The following is a 24,678-nucleotide window of genomic DNA, read 5'->3' on the forward strand; positions in this document are numbered from 1 at the left end:
CTGGTCACGGCACGCTCGTTGTCCCGCTTCACTTTGCACGGCGATTTCTTTCTATTGCGTGTCACGCTAACCGGTTGGTAAGGCCGCTGTGTTCTCTGTGTCCCATCGCAGAATGAGTGTTGTCATTTTTCCTCTACCATGAACGTTCCATGATGTCAAGAGACATTTTTCAGTCAGCGTAGTTGGCACTGTCTGTAGAGGTATCGGGAGACTCATTGTTGATGCTGTGGATACTTGGTGGATGCACAAGTGGATAATTTTTGCGGGAGCTGAACTTTTGCTGCTCGATGGTAACCCAGGGGCAGATAAGAGGCGAGAGAGAGAGAGAGAGAGAGAGAGAGAGAGAGAGAGAGACACACACACAGACATAGAGACACACAGACACAGACACACAGACAGACAGACGGACAGACAGAGAAAAAGTGAGAGAGAGAGAGAGGGTAAAAGAGTTACACAAGAGATACGATTAAAAAAAATACAAACATTTACCAAACATTGTGCAATTAGAGTAAAATATAGTAATCAGCTAAAGTTGTATTATGTATGTTCATGCTAGGGTGTGGAGGAGAACTTCGGAAGAGTGTGAACGTAATTTGTTGTGTGCTCCACTAACTCAGGAGATGTAGTGACTTTGCATTATAATGTGGCGGTGGCCACCCGGCTTCGGCTGGGTCGGCGGAGAGGAGGAGAGAAGAGGCTAAACACAGGAATAAAGTTTGCCATGCCAGTAACCTACTGTCCAGTGTCGCCATGTCATCTGTTGTGTCCGTGAGTGAAAGTCCAGCAGAGTGAGTCCGTAACACATCATCATCAAGATAAGCAAAAGATCTAGTTTCCCGAACCCTTCCACAAATGGCGTCGTCGACAGGATGTGTTACTAAAAACGGACTCGGAAGTACCTGGACTAAATTCACTCGGAAGAAGTGATGAATTGTGACAACTTCACTATTCAGTACTAGTGATGACGGACCTTTCCTGCCAGGAGTTGTGTACTCCATTGTGTCTTCGACGATCGGCATGTCCTGTCCTGTGATGTCCTGTACATTCCTGCGTTGCTGTTGCTGTAAACTACGTTCCTGTGATACTGGTAATCTTCGTTCCTGTCCTGGTAGCTGTGCTCCTGTCCTATACTACGATGCCTGTTGTATGCTGTTTCTGTTCCCGCTGTCCCGTGTCATCTTATGGTGTGTGTAGTTTCACAGAACTGGAGTTAAGGCTGTGTTGGTGATCATCACCAGAGTGAACCCTGGAATCGGAATTGTGATGAACGGTATGTGAAAGCCTTGGAAAGACACATGGATTTACAATTACTCGCTGTGACCGGACTTTTATTCAAGGAACTTTAAGGATTGGGCCACCCTATCAGTTGTGAATTAATATTAGTCCATCAAACAAGTGAGCAGTGTATTCCCGGACTTGACGTTGTGTAGTATTATACCTCTGTTATTCACTATGTTCTGCTGAGGTGTGCATTATCGGACAGTGAGTCGAGTGACGTAAGTAACGGTTGAGCGCGTCTTGAAGTTAAAACTGTGAGGCATCGTTTTATGTTTGTTATTTATGTATTTCCATTTGTTATACATGTGATTTCTAACCACGATTGATATTTTTGTTCATAGCTTGCAGTGTATGATGCGTGGGATGAGTTGTTTACATTGTGGTTGAGGGTTTTGGCACAGGCAGACAGTATTGAGACTTGTCTGATGGGAATGCCAAGGTGGATGCAGCGAGTCAGTACTAGTTAAACCTTCCCATAAGGTCTGTTATAATGATTTTTCGCAAGGTGCATCGTGGGTTGTATTTGTTTTTGTTTTGTTTGTTTCACTCCTGCAAATGTATCGGTGGTTGATCTAGCCTTGTAACCTGTCGGTAGGGCTTGGTTTTTGATCGTTTGTAATATCAGGTTTCAAAGTATTGTGTCATGTACATTGTAGAATATGAAAGAGAGAATTATGTCAGGTGGATATCAGGTGTCTGTTCGATGTATTGTGTTGTGGTTAACACCCAACACATCATGTGTATCCAACTTTGTTCAGAAGAGTGTGGATGTAATTTTGTTGTGCGCTCCACTAACTCAGGAGATGTAGTGACTTAGCATTATAATGTGGCGGTGGCCACCCGGCTTCGGCTGGGTCGGCGGAGAGGACGAGAGAAGATGCTGAACACAGAAATAAAGTTTGCAATGCTAGTAACCTGCTGTCCAGTGTTGCCATGTCATCTGTTGTGTCCGTGAGTGAAAGTCCAGCAGAGTGAGTCCGTAACACATCATCATCAAGATAAGCAAAAGATCTAGTTTCCCGAACCTTCCACAAATGTATAATGGTTTTTGTGTTTGATCACAATGGTAGTCCATGAAGAGTTAAAAATGTGTTCCTTTAATGTAAATGGACTTGGAGATTTCAAGAAAAAGAAAAATGTGTTTGATTTTTTAAGACAGCAGAATGAAAATGTTTTCTTACTACAAGAAACACACTGAAAAAGCCACCAAGAAAATTTGATTAGGTCACAGTGGGGTTATGAATGTATTGTTGCTGGTAATGATTCTGCAATTAGAGGTGTTGCTGTATTGTTTAAAACAATTTTGATTACAAGATTCATAATATTGTTAAGAATGATGATGGAAGGTATGTTTTGATTGATATTGAGTTTTTGAAAAAACGTCTGACACTTGCAAATGTTTATGGCCCAAGTAATGCTGATTGTCCTTTTTTTTATAAACTGTTTGAGAACATTGTGCAGATGGGTAATGAGTTAATTATTATTATCGGAATGTTGTTATAAACCCCGATATCGATACAAACTACCTGGCCAAATCTTATAAAGTTAATAGTAGGAGAAAAGTTGTTGATTTTATGGAGCAGTATGATCTCATTGACATATATAGAGAGCCTTACATGCAAATTTGAGACAGTATATGGAGGCGGTTCCATAGTTCACAGCGAAACTGACTTCATTATTTTCTTGTGTCAGAGCAGTTATGTTTTGAGATTGTGAAATATGCTTCAAGAGAAGCCGAACTGTTAAATCAAGAGATTGATGAAAACCTGGTTCATTCTGTATCAACAGATGCTGAAAGTAAACAATTGGAAGGTAGACTAACTCAATGTGAGCTACTCAAAGCTGTGAACAATTTAAACAACGACAAAAAGCCCAGGATCAGACGGGTATACTGCGGAATTCTTTAAGTTTTTTTTATTCGGATTTAGGAAAATTTATGTTGCGGTCCATAAATTGTGGATTTGAGAAAGGAGAAATGCCTGTGACTCAGAGACATGGAGTAATAGTATGTATTCCAAAGGAAACAAGTCGCGTAAGGCGAAAATACAACATTTAGTCAAGTAGCTGTCGAACTCACAGAATGAAACTGAACGCAATGCCATTTTTCAGCAAGACCGTATACTCGTAGCATCGTCAGTCCACCGCTCATGGCAAAGGCAGTGAAATTGACAAGAAGAGCGAGGTAGTAGTTGCGCTAAGAAGGATAGCACGCTTTTCTGTACCTCTCTTTGTTTTAACTTTCTGAGCGTGTTTTTAATCCAAACATATCATATCTATATGTTTTTGGAATCAGGAACCGACAAGGAATAAGATGAAAGTGTTTTTAAATTGATTTCGACAATTTAATTTTGAAAATAATTTTTATATATTTATATGTTTTTGGAATCAGAAAATGATGGAGAATAAGATGAACGTAAATTTGGATCGTTTTATAAATTTTTATTTATTTTTACAATTTTCAGATTTTTAATGACCAAAGTCATGAATTAATTTTTAAGCCACCAAGCTGAAATGCAATACCGAAGTCCGGGCTTCGTCGAAGATTGCTTGATTAAAATTTCAATCAATTTGGTTTAAAAATGAGGACGTGACAGTGCCGCCTCAACTTTCACGAAAAGCCGGATATGACGTCATCAAAGACATTTATCAAAAACATGAAAAAAATGTTCGGTAATTTCATACCCAGGAACTCTCATGTCAAATGTCATAAAGATCGGTCCAGTAGTTTGGTCTGAATCGCTCTACACACACACACACACACACACACACACACACACACACACACACACACACACGCACATACACCACGACCCTCGTCTCGATTCCCCCCTCGATGTTAAAACATTTAGTCATAACTTGACTAAATGTAAACAAGTCGCGTAAGGCGAAAATACAACATTTAGTCAAGTAGCTGTCGAACTCACAGAATGAAACTGAACGCAATGCCATTTTTCAGCAAGACCGTATACTCGTAGCATCGTCAGTCCACCGCTCATGGCAAAGGCAGTGTAATTGACAAGAAGAGCGGGGTAGTAGTTGCGCTAAGAAGGATAGCACGCTTTTCTGTACCTCTCTTTGTTTTAACTTTCTGAGCGTGTTTTTAATCCAAACATATATCTATATGTTTTTGGAATCAGGAACCGACAAGGAATAAGATGAAAGTGTTTTTAAATTGATTTGGACAATTTAATTTTGATAATAATTTTTATATATTTAATTTTCAGAGCTTCTTTTTAATCCAAATATAACATATTCATATGTTTTTGGAATCAGAAAATGATGGAGAATAAGATGAACGTAAATGTGGATCGTTTTATAAATTTTTATTTTTTTAGTCAAGTAGCTGTCGAACTCACAGAATGAAACTGAACGCAACGCAACGCAGCAAGACCGTATACTCGCAGTATCGTCACTCCACCGCCCGTGGCAAAGGCAGTGCCAGTGGAATTGACAAGAAGAGCGGGGTATTCGTTGCGCTGAGAAGGATAGCACGCTTTTCTGTACCTCTCTTTGTTTTAACTTTCTGAGCGTGTTTTTAATCCAAACATATCATATCTATATGTTTTTGGAATCAGGAACCGACAAGAAATAAGATAAAAGTGTTTTTAAATTGATTTGGAAAATTTAATTTTGATAATAATTTTTATATATTTAATTTTCAGAGCTTGTTTTTAATCCGAATATCAACATATTTAAATGTTTTTGGAATCAGCAAATGATGGAGAATAAGATCAACGTAAATTTAGATCGTTTTATAAATTTTTATTTTATTTTACAATTTTCAGATTTTTAATGACCAAAGTCATTAATTAATTTTTAAGCCACCAAGCTGAAATGCAATACCGAAGTCCGGGCTTCGTCGAAGATTACTTGACCAAAATTTCAACAAATTTGGTTGAAAAATGAGGGCGTGACAGTGCCGCCTCAACTTTCACGAAAAGCCGGATATGACGTCATCAAAGACATTTATCAAAAAAATGAAAAAAACGTATGGGGATTTCATACCCAGGAACTCTCATGTCAAATTTCATAAAGATCGGTCCAGTAGTTTAGTCTGAATCGCTCTACACACACACAGACACACGCACATACACCACGACCCTCGTCTCGATTCCCCCCTCTACGTTAAAATATTTAGTCAAAACTTGACTAAATATAAAAACCAAATAAAACACTTTTGAAAAATTGGAGACCAATTACTATGTTCAATACAGTTTATAAGATTGCATCAACGTGCATTGCAGAAAAGTTTAAACGTGTTTTGCCAAATTTGATTCATGATGATCAAAAAGGCTTCTTGAAAGGAAGATATATTGGTGAAAACTTCAGATTAATATATGATACTTTGTTTTACTCAAATAAACATAATATACCTGGCTTATTTTTGATGGTTGATTTTGAAAAGGCTTTCGACAGTGTCGCCTGGTCATTTATTGAAAAATCTTTGAGCAAATTCAACTTTGGAAATGATATGAAACGATGGATTTTTACTTTTTATTGTAAAATTAAGTCTTGTGTTTCAGTTAATGGTCGGTATTCAGCATGGTTTAATGTAGGTCGAGGCACCCGGCACGGGGATCCGCTGTCACCTTATTTATTTCTTATTTGTGCCGAAATATTGTCTCTTATGGTACGCCAAAACAAAAAGACTTGTGGTATGAATATTTTTTGGCGAAAATATTTTATTGTCACAATTCGCCGATGATACCAGTCTGCTTCTTGATGGTACAGAGCAATCATTTTGAGAAAGTATAAAAGTGTTACAACATTTTGCGTCACTGTCAGGTCTGAGAATGAATTATGATAAAACAATTGTAGTTTGGTTAGGACCTTTGAAGTTTTCCAAAAGAAGATTTTTGCCTGATATGAATTTTACCTGGAACCCGGATAATTTCAAAGCACTTGGTGTTATTTTTTCTTACTTATAGAAATAAGTTAAAGGAAATTCAAAAACTTTTGAATTCATGGACCATTTGGTAACAGCAAAGAAACTACAATGGGAAGAAGGATAACTTCCTCATTGGGCATGCTTAGAAATGAGAATGGCTAAATACGAGTTATTCCCCTTTGCTGCATGCTGATCAGGCTGTCTCCTGCTTTGTTATGACTAGTACAGTCGATCTTTCTCATGTTGTGACTTGCTTTATTTTCACATTTTCGGTATTTAAAACAGCAAACACACACACACACACACACACACACACACACACATACACTGAAGAAGTTTCCATTCTGATTCGGTTATTTTATTTGGTGCTATATGTTTGCTTCACATTGTTTCTTCTTTTACATTGCTTGAGGTATCCCAATTCGCTAAACACATCCATAATGCATGCATGGCTCATTCGAAAGAGGGCAACTGAACAACTGATGCCCAATAGCAATAAATACTGAACAACTGAACAATAAATAGCAATAAATGATGACAGCGCCAAGTTTTTAAGTACAAAGTGAAATCCTGTGACTGGACAAAGGCACAATTACAAAATACAAATAAAAAAATCGAGGCTCATTTTAAATTAAGTTCTCAGCTCATGGGGAAGCATAAGGTGACCCTAGAAACCGAAATTAGGAGACCTCCCGCCCCCAGGGCAGACTACACAAAAAAAAAAGGGGGGGGGCTAATTTGTGAAAAAGTATAAAAGGAATCGAAAACTGTATACATGTATTTAGTTAATACCCCAAAAATTGTATAGTATACACAATGTCAGACCCTAAAGAAAGTTTGTTAGTCATTGCTTAGGCAAAACAAAGCAAAATAGCCTGTTTACGGTATCCCGACCAACCCTATTTTTCTAGACCAACCCTAGACTTTTTTTTGTGGGCATTTGGAGAAAAAGAAAAAGAAAAAAAAATCAATTTTGTTCCTGTTTTTTTGCAAAATAATTTAAAAAGATGGTTATAAAAAAAAATTAAGAAAAGCCGATTTACCGACCCTCTTTTTGTGTGCCTATGTTACTGTAAACAGACTAAAAGGTACATCAGAAACAACACACCAGGGAGGGTCCAAAATTTTATCAAAATATAGATGGTAGGGAATTCAAAATAAAAAAGACAATAGACAAAACATGTACTTCGGCTCATAGAGCCTTCTTTAATTTTTGACTCATTAAGTCCATGCTCCGAGAGTCCTTTTTTTAATTTTGAATTGCCTACCATCAATTTTTTTTTATACAATTTTGGACCCTCTTTGTACGGAGAGAGTTGGCAATTGTTAATCACATTCTCTCATCTCATTGACTCTCCTTCAGCTCCTTGGTAACATGCGTTCCCGTCTCTGCCAGGATTGGACACAGCAGCAGATAACCGGTAAATATGTAACGGGCATAAATGGCAAAATAGCTCGCCTCGCCTGATAATATATGAGACAACTGTTCTACTACAAAGTCTTTCTTGGGAGGCTTGGCTAATTTACTCGCTCGTTTTACACGGGGTTCCATCGTTTTCTTTTCTAATCGGAAAACCTTGCTCCTCAGTTTGTTGACCTTCTGCCGAAGTTCCGCTTCACGAGGGGATGGGGAGGATGACGACTTTGATGCTTTACATCCTATGTCCTCCAGGATCGCCTGAATGTCATCTAAAAAAGAAAACACACATAAAATAACATAACCATAACAAGTTACAACCTGGAAGAAATTAAAACATGTGTAATTAAATCACAAAATGAAAATAAACAATAGCGTAGGAAGGCAGGCCAGAAATGAAGTGTGTTAGCAACTATGGATACGATGTGGAACAATGATGGAATTGACCTTGTTTGGTACTGAATGGGTGAGGCCATTAGAACTGTACCCACGGAATACGCCCTATATAAGCTTCATATTGATTGATTGATTGATTGATTGATTAGGACAACAGTACCAGGTAAACTCCTCACACACCATGCCTCTTTCTTTCTTTCTTTATTTGGTGTTTAACGTCGTTTTCAACCACGAAGCTTATATCGCTACGGGGAAAGGGGGGGGGGGGGAGATGGGAATAGAGCCACTTAATTGTTTCTTGTTACACCATGCCTCTAACAGGATATGTTTCCCATCTTTACGTGTTGGAACTACAGGTACAATTTCATCCATCCATGCATCCGCCCTATACAGCTTCTTCTTCTTCTTCTGCGCTCGTGGGCTGAAACTCCCACGTGCACTCATTTTTTTTGCACAAGTGGAATTTTACGTGTATGATCGTATTTAGGCAGCCATACGCCGCTTTCGGAGGAAGCGTGCGGGGTATTTTTGTGTTTCTAAAACCCACCGAACTCTGACATGGATTACAGGATCTTTTTCGTGCGTACTTGGTCTTGTGCTTGCGTGTACACATGAAGGGGGATAAGTCACTAGCAGGTCTGCACATAAGTTGACCTGGGAGATCGGAAACATCTCCACACTTAACCCACCAGGCGGCCGCGACCGGGATTCGAACCCTCGACCTTCCGAGTTAATAGACCGACGTCTTACCACCCCGCCCGTCACCCTATACAGCAATTATCAACTATGTAATGGATGGGTTTAAACATTTTTTGATGTCAGGGTGTTCTTCATGGTTAAAAATCTCTTACCTGGTTGAACAATTTGTGCATCAGGCGACAGGTCGGTGCTGGCTTCATTTGTAGCTACCCTTTGCGATGGTGGCTTCCTCCCACTAGCAACCTGCAAATGCACAGCTCTTTAACTGACAAACTCACAACCAACACCCAGTCACAATGAAACAATTCTCCCAATTTCATGGCATTGGTCTTAGGCCACACAAAAAAGTGTATGTTTCTCGTAAGGCAAAACAAAAAATAATCTGTTTACAGTATCCGGACCGACCCTATTTTTTTCCCACCGGCCCTAGACTTTTTTGGGGCATTAAAAAATGAAATTAAAATATTCAGATGGCTAAAATACAAAAATAAAAAGCCGACCTACCGACGCTATTTTTGGGGGGCCTATGTTACCTTAAACAGACTTTTTTTGTGGCCTAACATGACTAAAGGTGGAGATTTTTTTTCTAAACTTTTTTTTTTAAACCATCTTTTTAACTTATTTTGTTGAAAAGCAGGAAAACAATTGATTTTCGAATACCCCTTTTATTTTTGAAAATGCAAAATAAAAGTCTAGGGTCGTCAGGAAAACATAGGTAGGGTCAGGTGACCAGAAACATACAACTTTTTTGTTGTTGACGCCGACCCTATACTTTTTTTGCCATTTGGGGCTGTTTTTTGGCAAAATAAGTTCATCATATCATCATAATCAAGACGTCGATCCAAAATAAGTAACTTTTTTTTGTTGGCCTTATCATTTTTTTGCGCTAAATGCAAACAGGCATTATTTGATGGGAACAATGCTGTTTTTTTTCAATTCTTACATCAGCCTCAAACTTGTCATTACTCAGCCTGCATTTAATAGTGTGCTTCATTGGTTTGCAAAAACCTAAAACCAATAAATAAATAACCTTCGGTGGTGGATTGGGCACTGCAAACAATGTCGGGACAGCATTCCACACAAGTGATCCTCTCTGCAGGATTGTTTTACTGGTTGGCCTCAAAGTGATCAGTACAAAGCTTGAGACCTTGAACATCAGCTGGCTGCAGCTTTTCAAAGTCCTCTCGCCTTGTGAATTGCATCCATATTCTGCACCTAGTTTGACAATAAAAACAACAATGTTATTGTTAAACTAAGCAAAAAGGAAAGACAAAAAAAGCTAAATCAGATCTTCAGTCTAAATCTAACGCTCTGCCTGAACGCAAAACGGATGAGTGATGTACCTTTGTACTGTAGTTTTCCCGTAAGCAAGGTTTGATAAAGGTTTCGGCAAATATGCCCACGGGTAGTTTGTCATCAAGTGTAAACTGTTGTTTTGTACTGACTACTGACTCACACTCACAGTCGTAAGTACAGTGTACACATGCACACACAGGTACACACGCAGACACACGCGTACATAGTACAGCTAGTACAGAAATCTCAGGATGAACCGATCCATGCTATGTTTGTAATATTTCATTTGCATATTAGTTCTATAAATACTGTAGTATCATGATTCATAGCAGACAAAAATGCTCAGAGACAGTTGGCTTATCTGAGTGAGTTGACTCGAGCCATTGCATTCTCATTCTGAAGAAGGTAAACCTGATGAAATAATCACTGCACAACCCACCTTTTTTCTTCTTTAGGGAACTTGTGGAAAGTTTTCCCGAAGCAGCTCTGTTTGTAACGGGCGTTCTTGCAACAAAAAGCCGAGCACAATTTACCACCACCTCGCACGCGATCGGTACCTACGCGATCCGCCATTTTGTTTTCGCCGTCAGCATGTAACTAGGGACGATAACCCACAAACACTTTTTCGCATTTTCTTCGCAAGTTCCACGTCTTCCTTATGTACAGTGTTTGGTAACAGTCATAAAAACCTTGGCTATTTCCAAATTGATACTCTTGTTTACGAATTTACCTGATCCAGATGAACAGTTTATGATGAAGTTAAATAATACTTTTTTCAAATTTCTTTGGGATGGAACAAGAGATAAAATTAAAAGAATTACGGTCACACAACCTTATGAAGATGGAGGATTAAATATGCTTGACGTGAAATGTTTTCTGTCATCATTAAAAATTGTTTGGTTAAAAAGAGTTGTTGGTCTTACTAGTACTGGATTAATATCAAGATTATTGTTTAAAGCATGTCCATCTTTTATAACAATTAATATGAGAGGAGAAGAATTTGCAAAATGTTTTAAAGCAGAAAATGGATTAAACATTATAAAAAAAATTACATGGAAAATGTGACCCTACAAACTTCAACGATTTGGTATCAGAATGTTTACATTATAATGTTAATATTCGCAGAAATAAAAAGACAGTGTACATTAAAAACTGGATTGACAATGGAATTGTTCAGATTGGTCATATTTTGGGACAAAATGGATATGTATCCTATAATGCGTTTAATATTAAATATCCAAATGCGCGAGGAGATTTTGTAATGTATGAAGGTGTAATCCAGGCTGTTTAAACAAAATCAGAGACAAATCGGTTTATAATTTGATAAACATTGTATTATGACAGAGCCCATTGTGTGAAAATGTATTTGTAAAGGTAAGACACAATTTATTTACCAACAATTGACTGAACATGTTACGGTCCCAAAATGTATCGAAAAATGGTCTGAATCTTTAAACTGTTTGTTAGATAAGAAGGTTATTTTTCAACATGTTTTGACTAAATGTTTTTAACACAGAGGGGGAATCGAGACGAGGGTCGTGGTGTATGTGTGTGTGTGTGTGTGTCTGTGCGTGTGTGTGTGTAGAGCGATTCAGACCAAACTACTGGACCGATCTTTATGAAATTTGACATGAGAGTTCCTGGGAATGATATCCCAGTACGTTTTTTTTCTTTTTTCGATAAATACTTTTGATGACGTCATATCCGGCTTTTTGTAAAACTTGAGGCGGCACTGTCACACCCTCATTTTTCAATCAAATTGATAGAAATTTTGTAAAGCAATCTTCGACAAAGGCCGGACTTCGGTATTGCATTTCAGCTTGGTGGCTTAAAAAATTATTATGACTTTGGTCATTAAAAATCTGAAAATTGTAATTAAATTTTTTTTTTTTAGATATAAAACGATCCAAATTTACGTTCATCTTATTCTTCATCATTTCCTGATTCCAAAAACATATAAATATGTTATATTTGGATTATAAACAAGCTCTGAAAATTAAAAATATAAAAATTATGATCAAAATTAAATTTCCGAAATCGATTTAAAAACAATTTCATCTTATTCCTTGTCGGTTCCTGATTCCAAAAAATATAGATATGATATGTTTGGAATAAAAACACGCTCACAAGGTTAAAACGAAGAGAGGTACAGAAAAGCGTGCTATGCAGCACAGCGAAACCACTACCGCGCTGAACAGGCTCGTCAGTTTCACTCCGTTATGCACAAGCGGCGGACTGCGGTCACTGTGAAAAAATGCAGTGCGTTCAGTTTCATTCTGTGAGTTCCACAGCTTGACTAAATGTAGTAATTTCGCCTTACGCGACTTGTTTTTTTTTTCATTCGTTGCTTTACTGACTAGATCATTATTTTTGACTTCAGCCATTCCCTAACACAGTACATTGACAATCTGGAGTCCCCTCAATCGGTATGTCTGTGTTGTTGGTGTTCGTGAAACGAACCAGACACGTAAGACATCAGCTGCTAAGACAACGAAAGAAATAAGGGGAAGAACTCTGCCAGTAAATACTCTTTCAGCAACCAGGAGAGGTTATGTCCCATGAAGGGGCTGAAGGAGTTGAGGGGGACAATTCATTGTTACAGAGGTATTCCGATTGTCATATTAACAATCATTACACAAAGATCAAATTGTTTTCTTTCTTTGCACTATCCCTTGCCCCTCCAAAGAAAGAGGAGATTCAGTCGTGTGAAGTATCTTTTTTAACAAGCTGTGGACAGACATATTGACTAAGGGGTCTATGTAGTCTGTCGGCCTTTCTTGTCTGTCTATATGATTTCAATATGACAAAATATTAAAATACAGCAATGCAACAGAGATGTTGGAAACTCTTTGTGATCCCCATGACACTCCATGTTCAGAGACTGACACCGAGGAACCTTGGATTAGTGTTTCTTGTGACAGATGTATAGGCGGGATCTAAACTCGGGGAAGCGAATACTGTAGCTGCGTAGACTGAGATGGTCCCATTAGGTCCTTCTCAAAGGAGTGCAATTCAAGTGCAATTCAAGCTTTTCATTAAAGGAGCAATGCCAACCTAATGAAACACACTAGCTACAGCCTGCAACAGCATTTTTGATGCACATCGCTTCGATGGCAATTGTCAATTTTTGGAAATAACTCTGTCAGGATATCCAAGTGTTTTGGAAGAGTTGCTTTAGCGACACAAACAATAACACCTGACGAGGTTGACCAGTTAAAACCGGCAATCGCAGCGAATAACTGACTCCGATATGTATGTTATGCAGCGTCCGCTCAATAAAATGCCTTTTCCTTTCGAAAATCTGCACAGTCGATTCACTGGCGATGACCTGCTGCAGTGTTCGCCGATAACGAGTATTTCCCAAACTCACGTGACCTCAAGTGAAACTCACCGCCACCTCAGGCGAAACACATTGTCATTATTTTCACGAGTTTTCATTCACAAGCACCTGGGAAATAAATCTCATGTTCCCCAGGCAATAAAACCCGGTTACCATAGTTGCAGGAAGCAAGTTATACATGGATAATCAAAAGCAAACCCAATAAAAACGCTCGGGAATTCTTCGGTTCTTTTCATTGGTGTTTCCCCAGACCTAAACAGACGACACGACACTGCTTTGCAAAGTTCCAAAAACGAACTGGCAAACTGGCAAAAGTAAACAAAAAACAATACTACTTCATGAAAGGTCATACATTCATCAAAAACAAATGAAACCTAGCGATATGTTTTGTCCTCTTACAAAGTCATGGAGTGCGAGTATCTGTGTTTCGATACACAGACGTTCGGAGAAACACGAACGTCAAGTTCAAGTAAAACGACCCCTGACACACACACATTTTGACCCGTGCACAAGACGTTGTATCGATAAATGAAGCACAAATAAGAAACAATAATAAAAGCAAAGAAAATAGCAACAAGATATGCAAACATCTAACAAAGCCGAGCAAGCAGAATGACAGGTCTAATGAAAAACAAAGAGGTACTGAGTCGGAAACAAGATCGCGATTCTTTCCTTCGCTGCACGACGCAAATCTTCTGTGACACATCGGAGTCAGTTATTACTATTACAAAGGACAGAAAGTGTGAGTGTTCTTCTATTAATGTACATCAATATATTTTTATTATACTTGATTAGCCGGTTATATTGAGCGTGTCTGGTTTGGAATGTATTTAGCGTCTCTGCTTATGTGTGTGGTCATTGCTTACTTCAAAAAGAAAAGAAACATCCCGTTTGTGAATTCCATACCAGTAAGGCCAAAAAAAAAAATAGGTCTGTTTACGGTAACATAGGCCAAAAAAATAGGGTCGGTAGGTCGGGATTTTTTTTTTTTTTTTTTTTTTTTTTTTTTTCAAAAAACCATATTTTTACGTTATTTGGCAAAAAAACAAGATTTTTTTTTTTTTTTTCCCAAATGCCAAAAAAAAGTCTAGGGTCGCGCGAAAAAACTAGGGTCGGTCGGGTTACCGTAAACAGACCTTTTTTTTTTTTGGCCTAATACAGACAAGCATAAAAAGATGAACTATAGACGAAACAAATATGGCGAAAAGAAGTAACAAAAGCACCTGTGGATACATTTTACAGAAAAAGACAAACGACGAACAAATAACCACACACACGCACACAAAAATAACAACAACAAACAAGGTTATTTTCCAACATGTTTTTAAAACAACAAAGGATACTTGTCTACAGTACCGATTATTGTACCTAATTTTGCCGACAGAACGGTTTCTATTTTTTTCGAAAAATGGTGGATACGTCATTATGTACATTTTGCCTAGAAATGAAGAAACCCTTTTTCATATGTTTTGGGAGTGTGATAAAGTGCAGACTTTTGGGATAGAATTTGTCAATTGGTTAAAGGCGAACTGCACCCATTGTGACAATTTAAAAGTTTTTAAAGAACTGGTTCTTTTTGGAGTTGCGAACAATGTAGTCACCGATAAAGTTTTTGATGTGCTAGTAATTTGTGCCAAACACCACGTATATATTTCCAAAATGAACAAAAAGATCCCTCATTTTCAGACATTTACAAGACATTTTAAGAAAAGATGTATTTGTAAAAAGTATAACGCAGTTACGAATAATACATTAGATACATTTTACAAGGATTGGCGCTTGTATATGCATGTTTTGATGTAACCCTTAGGTTCTTTTTTACAAACAAAATTGTTTACAGTTTTGATATTGCGACCACCAGGCCCCGATCTCACACCCCCCCCCCCCCTCCCCCCATCCTCCCACCCACCCCATATGTGTTGTAATTGTCCAAGTGAGTTCTGTTTTATGTTTTTGTCCCCTTGTTTAGGTGATGTCCTGTAATGTACAGCGTATGACATGTAAAAAAAAAATCCACAAAAAGAGAATTAAAAACAAGTCGCGCAAGGCGAAAACACAACATTTAGTCAAGTAGCTGTCGAACACACAGAATGAAACTGAACGCAATGCCATTTTTCAGCAAGACCGTATACTCGTAGCATCGTCAGTCCACCGCTCATGGCAAAGGCAGTGAAATTGACAAGAAGAGCGGGGTAGTAGTTGCGCTAAGAAGGATAGCACGCTTTTCTATACCTCTCTTTGTTTTAACTTTCTGAGCGTGTTTTTAATCCAAACATATCATATCTATATGTTTTTGGAATCAGGAAGCGACAAGGAATAAGATGAAAGTGTTTTAAAATTGATTTCGAAAATTTAATTTTGATAATAATTTTTATATATATTTAATTTTCAGAGCTTGTTGTTAATCCAAATATAACATATTTATATGTTTTTGGAATCCGAAAATGATGGAGAATAAGATGAACGTAAATTTGGATCGTTTTATAATTTTTTTTTTTTTTTTTAACAATTTTCAGATTTTTAATGACCAAAGTCATTAATTAATTTTTAAGCCACCAAGCTGAAATGCAATACCGAAGTCCGGGCTTCGTCGAAGATTACTTGACCAAAATTTCAACCAATTTGGTTGAAAAATGAGGGCGTGACAGTGCCGCCTCAACTTTCACGAAAAGCCGGATATGACGTCATCAAAGACATTTATCAAAAACATGAAAAAAACGTTCGGGGATTTCATACCCAGGAAGTCTCATGTCAAATTTCATAAAGATCGGTCCAGTAGTTTAGTCTGAATCGCTCTACACACACACACACACACACACACACACACACACACACACACACACACACACACACACACACACAGACACACGCACATACACCACGACCCTCGTCTCGATTCCCCCCTCTACGTTAAAATATTTAGTCAAAACTTGACTAAATATAAAAAAGTATTATTGAGAGAGAGATCAAATCAAATCAAATCAAATCAAATTTTATTTTACGAGGGTTGTGGCATAAGCAATATAAACGAGCTTCTTTTCAACCAGCCCTCGCCCAGAGAGGGACTATTCTAATCTTGAATACATATATATATATACATACGTAAAACAATTACAAAAGATAAGCAAGGCAGAGAAACTATTCACATGACTATATACACGTTGTATAGGCTATACATACATTCTTGCGTTATATGAAACACTGATGCTTTATGGACAGATATGATCAATATGAAAATAATCAGAACGAAGTCTTCCATCACTGTGACTTTTCGTAATTTGACATTAAAGGCATATGTACTCGATGACTATACACGCTAATTGCTTTACCAACAGCTGGAGACATGCTAAATTAAGTTCCCTGCAAAATATTGTGGTCTAGGACCCCTTCAATGTTGAGATATGTTAATTTTCATTTTGATCTGGATCGTCCTATTTATAGATTTGGCAACACATGTAACGTTGATGCAAGGGAGCTAACACCGCGGCTTTGTTGACATCCTCACTTTTTCAGAGGCGAGAACAAGCTGTAATGCATGTATTATGGTCCGCGCATGGTGACATATCGTCATTATATGGTCTTATGGTGCGTTTGACATCGATTATGGGCAAACTACACTTTGTAAACACGGGAGCGCGTACATATGCCTTTAAATGTAATGAGAGGTGTTTTTTGAAAGTATTGAGACTTGTTGGGACTCGAACTGATTCCGGGAGAGAATTCCACAAAACGCTGCCAGAATAAGCTAAACTTGATTTAAAGAGATCTATCCGCGGAATGGGGACGTTGAATTTTCTGCTTGGTTTGGCTTTAAATTTTGTAATGAAAGCACTCGGTGCATGGCCGGAAAAGATTTTGTGAAGGAGCACGCCTTTATTTGATTTAAATCTTTCTTTTAAAGGCAAAATCTTAAGTTTTTTTATAATCGTCGAAAACAAGACTGGATTGTTTTAATAGAACTGATTTTAGTGCTCGTCTGTGTAGAACTGATTTTAGTGCTCGTCTGAGAGAGAGAGAGAGAGAGAGAGAGAGAGAGAGAGAGAGAGAGAGAGAGAGAGAGAGAGAGAGAAAGAGAAAGAGTGTGTGTGTGTGTGTGTGTGTTTGTGTGTGAGTAAGTTTGTGTGTGTGTGTGTTTGTGTGTGAGCGTGTGTGTGTGAGAGAGAGATAAGCAGGAGAGAAAGGAGGAGGCAGAGAGAGAGACAGGAACTGACAGAGAGTAAGCGAGAGAGAGAGTGATATAGGGAGAAAGACAAAGACAGAATTGAAGAGACATCAAAGAGAGAGACAGAGACAAAGATAATTATTTTCTTAAAGACCCCACTAATGATATTCTGATCTCAAAAGTGGCTTAAAACACAAATGGTTTTGGTTGGTTTGGGAAACAGTATCCACAACCATGATAAATCCACCTACTGAGAGGCAAACATGATATAAAAGTAATGCACAAGTTCCTCCAAACCTCGTATCTGCATCATTATGACCGGTGTTTACCGGTGTTTCACGAGCAAAAGACCTCGAATGATCCTTTACCAGGTGTTGCAGTTCATTATTTAGATGCGTATTCATATACGAGCTTTTGACACTAGCAATTATACGCGTTTCCAAGAAAGCTATCAATTCCAAACTCTTTCCAAAAGGCGCAAAGAATTTTAAGGAAGGAAACCATGCAATAAAACGTTTTGCGCCAAAATGTCGGATACGAGGTCTTGCACTGACAGCGACGATGTTGTGGAGATCGCTAGATACCACTGGAATCGAATGGAAGGATAAAGAACATTATGGAACTTACTTTGATTTAGTGCGCAGTCACTCATGACGTAAGCGTAGACGCTCATCGAACAGATGGAACTGTGTAGATCTAACCAGATTAGTGTCGATGTTTCCCGAATATTCTCGTATGTCCATTAACTATATAAGTAGGGCTGCGCACACGTATTGTTGTTCTTTACCAGTCTTGCACTTGTTCTTTCTTACACTGTGCTGAGAGATATTGTCACCGTTGTTCCAGCTGTTAATAAATCTACAGAACCTACACATATCGTTGTGTCTCCTTTGCGACTGAGAGTGACGAAAGGAAAAACACGACAACTGGCGTCGCCGACAGTTACTTCCCTTGTCTATTCGGAGTGACTTATTACTGCAAAATGACGGAAACAGAGCAGCTGATAACGCTTCTAAGGGAGCAGTTGGAGCAACAGCAACGCCAGCACAAGGAAGATATGGAGCAACACATGCACCAGATGGAGTTGATGATGAAAGTGTTCAGTGGTGCCGCAGCTTCTGCCAGGGAGGAAAGCTACGACGATCCGAGTGCTTCGAATCTACGTTTTCCCATTACTACACAGGCAGCTGCAATCCCATCTTTTGTTGCGTTTGATGCAACATCGGAACTGTGGCCTGACTACTGGTCAAGATTTTGCACGTTTGTGGTCGCCAACTCCGTGCCGGAGCAGCGCAAGGCTCAAGTTTTCTTGACGAATCAGACTGCTACGGTCTACAAACAACTGGCAAATCTGGCTACTCAGCAAAATCCGCCCAAGGACATCAACAGTTTGACAATGGACGAAATTGTCAAATTCATGAAAGAACAGTTCGACCCGAAACTCTTCTTAGTGCGTGAACGTTTCAAGTTCTGGAGTGACATGAAACGGAAGCCAGGCGAAACTCTCCAGGAGTTAGCAGCGCGCATACGCCAAGACGCCGCTACCTGTGACTTTCCTTCGATCAAAAACCCACAAGACGAAGCTCTGAGACAGAGATTCATATGTTCTGTCAACAATGAGGCTGTCTTAAAGGCTCTATTCAAGATCAAGGACACAGAGCTGGATTTCGCACGTGCTGTCCAAGTCGCGATTGAGACTGAAGACGCAGCGAAGGTTGCCAAGGAAACTGTCTACGGTTCCAAGACCATGCCAGTCAACAAGGTCCACCAGAACAAGACTACGGGTCCACGAAAGAACCACAAGCAGTCTAATTCCACAGACAGGAAGTGCTACCGATGTGGAAAGGCCCACAAAGCAACAGACTGCCCCTACAAAGAAGCCAAATGCCGATACTGTGACGTCACAGGACATTTGGAAGCTGTCTGTAGAAAAAAGCAACATAAGAATCGGGAACGACATTCCCAGGCTTCCGTGAAGAGAGTCACGAAAGCAGAGCTTGTCAACGCGATCCTCGGTGAAGTTCCCCAAGATACTCCTAGGTTGGATGTACCCATAACAATCCAGGACCGACAGTTCACCATGGAACTGGACACCGCAACTACGGGAAATTTTGTTTCTCTTCCGGTCTGGAGACAACTAGGAAAACCGAAGCTGGATGACGTCACACATCGTTACGAGTCTGCCAGCAAGCACGACCTGCCCGTGCTGGGAACTTTCATGGGCCAAACCAAGGATCCAGTGACTGGTAAGCAAAGCTCAATTCCGTACATCGTCACCAAGATCCCTCATCTGAATCTGCTAGGACGCAACGCAATCCAGACTCTGGGAATTTCTGTGGACAATGCTCTAGGACTGAGGAGCATAGAGAGTCACGCTAAGAGTGAGGGTGCAAAACCTACGCATCCAGCGACCTCCAACGCGCCTTATGCTGCCCTGCAACGAGATTGTCACAGACTGTCTGATAAATTCCCAAATCTCTTCAAACAAGAATTGGGATGTCTCAAGGACTTCGAACTGGACGTGAAGTTCAAGTCTGATGCGAAGCCGGTTTTTCACAAGGCACGTCCGGTACCTTTCGCTCTTCGTGATGACCTCGCCAAAGGCTACGAAGAAGGCATCGCCAAAGGAGTCTGGAAGCCAGTCCAGTTCAACGAATACGGAACGCCAGTGGTACCAATTCGTAAGGCACAAACCTCGGGCACCCTGAAGCCCAAGCTACGGATCTGTGGTGACTACTCAGTGGGCATCAATGATCAGCTTGAAGATCACCGTCATCCAATGCCACTCCCAGAGGAACTGATGCAGAAGCTAGGAGGTGGATTCGGATACACCAAGATCGATCTTGCTGATGCCTACAACCAGATCAAGCTGGCACCAGAGAGTCAACGCAGGCTAGCCCTCAGCACTCACCGTGGGGTACTCCTGCAGCAACGGCTTCCTTTCGGGATAAAGTCAGCACCTGGTTACTTTCAAGAGATCATGGAAAACCTGACCTGTGATCTACCTGGTGTTGCCGTCTTCCAAGATGATATACTCGTCAGCGGGAAGGACGCCAACGACCACCTGAGCAACCTGGAACGTTTGCTCACTCGTCTGAACGACAAAGGACTCAGATGTCGTCGTGAAAAGTGCGAGTTCGCACAAGCCAGTGTGGAATACCTTGGACATACCTTATCGGCCGAAGGGATCTCCAAAGGATCGAAGGTCGAGGCAGTTTTGAAAATGCCAGCCCCTACGGACGTCTCAAGCTTGAAGTCTTTCTTGGGCTCAGTTCAGTTTTACGGGAAGTTCATCCCTAACCTGGCCAGCATGGCAGAGCCGCTCTACCGCCTGACGAAGAAGGCGAACCCCTGGAAGTGGGGAGATGAGGAACAGGCAGCATTTGAACAGTTGAAAAATGTGCTTTCCTCGGATCAAGTTCTGGTACACTTCGATCCAAACAAGACTTTGGGACTAGCTTGTGACGCGTCCAACGTTGGAATTGGAGCAGTCCTATTTCATCGCTATCCAGATGGAAGCGAGCGCCCAATCGCCAACGTGTCCAAGACTCTCACGGTTGCAGAAAGGAACTACAGCCAAATCCACAAGGAAGCCCTGGCCATCATCTTTGGCTTGCGGAAATTCTACCAGTATCTCTACGGACGTCAGTTCATACTGGTGACAGATCATAAGCCGCTGACATCACTGTTCGGACCGAAGAAAGGGACTCCACTGCTCGCAGCTAACAGACTAGCTCGGTGGGCCCTGTGGCTGAACCAGTTTAACTACACCATCGAGTACCGGAAAACAGCGGATCATGGCAATGCAGATGCCCTTAGTCGCTTGCCATACGGAGATGACATCGACTTCGACAGGGAGGAAAGTGGTGAAGACATGGACATGGTGTGTGCCATCAAGGTTCTCAGTCTTCAAGTCCAGCCTGTGGATGCCAATATCCTCCGTCAAGAGTCAGGAAAAGATCCAGTGATATCTACTGTGATGCGCTACGTCCGTGAAGGCTGGCCACCAAAGAACGCTGAGATCAATGAAGATGTCAACAAGTTCCGGAAGTTGTCGGACTCTCTCAGTATCTGCCACGGATGCCTCGTCCATGGATCGAGAGTGGTGATTCCACAGAGCCTGCAGTCCAAGATCCTTGATCTGCTGCATCTCGGACACTTCGGCATGGAACGCATGAAACAGTTGGCAAGAACTGCTGTTTACTGGCCCGGTATCGATGCTGCTATTGAGATGGCTACTCGACGATGTGACTCGTGTGGTGAACATCAGAACAAGCCATCCAAGCCTCCAGTTCACCCATGGATGCTACCAGAAAAGCCGTGGAGCCGCTTACACCTGGACCATGCAATCAACTTCATGGGTAGAGACTGGCTGGTGATCACGGATGCTTACTCCAAGTATCCATGCATTCATCCTACGTCATCCACGTCCTCTAGAGCCACTCTAGACCTGCTGGAAGAAGATTTTGCTCATTTTGGATTGCCTCACACACTTGTCACTGACAACGCGCCGACCTTCACTTCTGAAGAATTTCAGAGCTGGTGCAAGGAACGGGGGATCACGCACCTGACAGGGGCACCATATCATCCTGCTACCAATGGAGCCGCCGAACGTTTGGTGCAGACATTCAAACAAGCACTGAGAAAATCTTCTTTGCCACCGAAGCGTGCTCTTCAAGAGTTCTTGATGCAGTACCGGAGAACGCCGACATCCTGTGGTTTCTCTCCGAGTGAACTCTTGAATTCCAGGCAGTTACGGACAAGGATCGACACTCTGCTGCCCTCGCCAGCCCACATCGTCCAGGGCAAGCAATCCAAGGAGGCATCCAAGTCTCAGATGACTCCAGACTTGAAAGCTGTCGTCAAGATAACCAGACAGTACAAGGCCGGAGATCCTGTGTATGCTCTGTACCATGGACCTCGCCGAGACAAACAACCCCGATGGGTACCAGCAGTCATCAAGAAGTCTCTGGGTACTCGCTGCTTCAACGTCATGGTCATTCCTCATGGTCCAGTATGGAGACGACACTGGGAACAGCTACAGCCACGCTACACCACTGAGGAAGACAATGAACCTGGTGAGGAAGTGGACACTGTTTCTGAACTTGTAACAGATCACCCCATGGAGATCTTGGAAACTGTGCCACAAACTCGGAGACAGACCAAACCCAAAGGTACTCCATCCGTTCCAGAGTATGGACCAGACAATCCAAGACGGTCAAAGAGAACACGCAAACCCACAGAGAGACTTTGCTGTTGATGCTTGAGGAGTAGCATCAGTTTAGGTGGGGAGGTGTTGTGGAGATCGCTAGATACCACTGGAATCGAATGGAAGGATAAAGAACATTATGGAACTTACTTTGATTTAGTGCGCAGTCACTCATGACGTAAGCGTAGACGCTCATCGAACAGATGGAACTGTGTAGATCTAACCAGATTAGTGTCGATGTTTCCCGAATATTCTCGTATGTCCATTAACTATATAAGTAGGGCTGCGCACACGTATTGTTGTTCTTTACCAGTCTTGCACTTGTTCTTTCTTACACTGTGCTGAGAGATATTGTCACCGTTGTTCCAGCTGTTAATAAATCTACAGAACCTACACATATCGTTGTGTCTCCTTTGCGATTGAGAGTGACGAAAGGAAAAACACGACAGACGATTTCCAGTTGGCTAAACATTTTTCTTTGCAGATATTGGTTTACTGAGTTTTGTTAGTTTTTCAGAATGTCGGGTTAACAGTGGGGTATGGTACTTTGAGAAACCAAGGCAAACAAACTAACCGGTGAAAATACGTATTATTTTGCATGAAGTCTTCATAAGAACCTTTCTTTTTTCTTCAAAGATGTTTTATTCAGGCAATTTTACAATTTGTCATGCAATGCATAGAAGTCAGATGATAATAGAGTGAATATGACGGATAAAACATATTCAATACAACATACAATCAATAATAATAAGTGCTGTTCTACAAGGGTAAAATATGAAGCCCACTTCAGCCAAAATTTTCCATAATTCAATTCTGTACAGTGGATATGTTTATCGATCTTGTATGTGTAGGCCAGTTCCTTTAAAAAATGTTCAATGTTGGCTTTACTTTATTTATTCTACATTTGTATTCAAAAACTTTGGCTTGCAATAAAATACAATCAAAACCTTCATCGGTGTTTGTTATGCCCTCTTGTCCAAATAATACAAGTGTGGGGTTTAACTCAAGTCTGCTGCAGTTCAAACATTTTTCTTTCATATACTGTTTAAGGTTGTTCCAAAAGGTTTGAACAAATTCACACTGCCATAAATAATGAATAATGGTGTCTCTTTGCAAATTGCAAAAATTGCACAGGTTACTAGTTGTTACCCCCATATTCTTTAAAGATAATAGAGTTTGTAACCAGAATTCGGTAAATAATTTTTAACTGGAACCTTTCTTAGTTCGTGCTAAGTTTTAAATGTCTAAGTCAATTCATTCCTGGTCGGGCCCGGTGTCACGAACTGAAAACTCTGCTGAACAATCCCTCTCAATGCGGTCGATGCGCATGCGCAAATCTTGGACTTAAAAAATGCGACCCTTTGACCGAACGAACCAGGTTGTTCACGACCTGATTAATCTCCCTATGTTAGCGCATGCGTATTGAGAGGGATTGTTCAGGCAGAGTTTTCAGTTCGTGACACCGGTACTTCTCAGTTGGCCATCGTATACATGATAATGTCATGAGCAAGATTGCGTAAGATAATACGTCATCAGAAAGGGAGATCACCCTTTTATAACGGGTTGACATTTATGTTGTTGATTTAACGTTGTGTTATTTGTGTAAACTTTTGATGACAGGCGTATGCCGTGAGTAAACCTGATGCAAGCGAGTAAAATGAATGATAACCATCTCTAAAGTATCGCTACAATTTCCACTCCGTGATAGTTGGAGATTTTTACTATTCAATTTATTTGCTTGGCTCATATGACTATTGAGAGGGAAGACAGATCTGTATAATGGAGACAAAGAACAAGGTACGAACAATCTTAAGAAATGCAGACAAAACCAAAAGCAACAACAGGTTTAACTTTAGGAGGAATAAAAAACAAGTCGCGTAAGGCGAAAATACAATATTTAGTTAAGTAGCTGTCGAACTCACAGAATGAAACTGAACGCAACGCAACGCAGCAAGACCGTATACTCGTAGCATCGTCACTCCACCGCCCGTGG

The 24,678-nt window shown here is 40.4% G+C and overlaps 2 protein-coding genes across 4 annotated transcripts in view; both read right to left on the reverse strand.

Moving 5' to 3' along the window:
* Positions 1–24,678, reverse strand: part of LOC138949331 (uncharacterized) — a 617,348-nt gene that overhangs the window by 107,071 nt on the left and 485,599 nt on the right. The window lies entirely within an intron of this gene.
* On the reverse strand, positions 6,509–10,657 carry LOC138949322 (uncharacterized). Its single transcript, XM_070321112.1, has 3 exons — positions 9,709–10,657; positions 8,831–8,921; positions 6,509–7,855 (listed from the first exon to the last, which is right to left on the reverse strand). The coding sequence occupies exons 1-3, from the start codon at positions 9,832–9,834 to the stop codon at positions 7,512–7,514; spliced, it is 561 nt and encodes a 186-aa protein (XP_070177213.1). The 5' UTR covers positions 9,835–10,657; the 3' UTR covers positions 6,509–7,511.

This window comes from Littorina saxatilis, linkage group LG15 (assembly GCF_037325665.1).
Source record: "Littorina saxatilis isolate snail1 linkage group LG15, US_GU_Lsax_2.0, whole genome shotgun sequence".
Lineage (NCBI taxonomy): Eukaryota > Metazoa > Mollusca > Gastropoda > Littorinimorpha > Littorinidae > Littorina > Littorina saxatilis.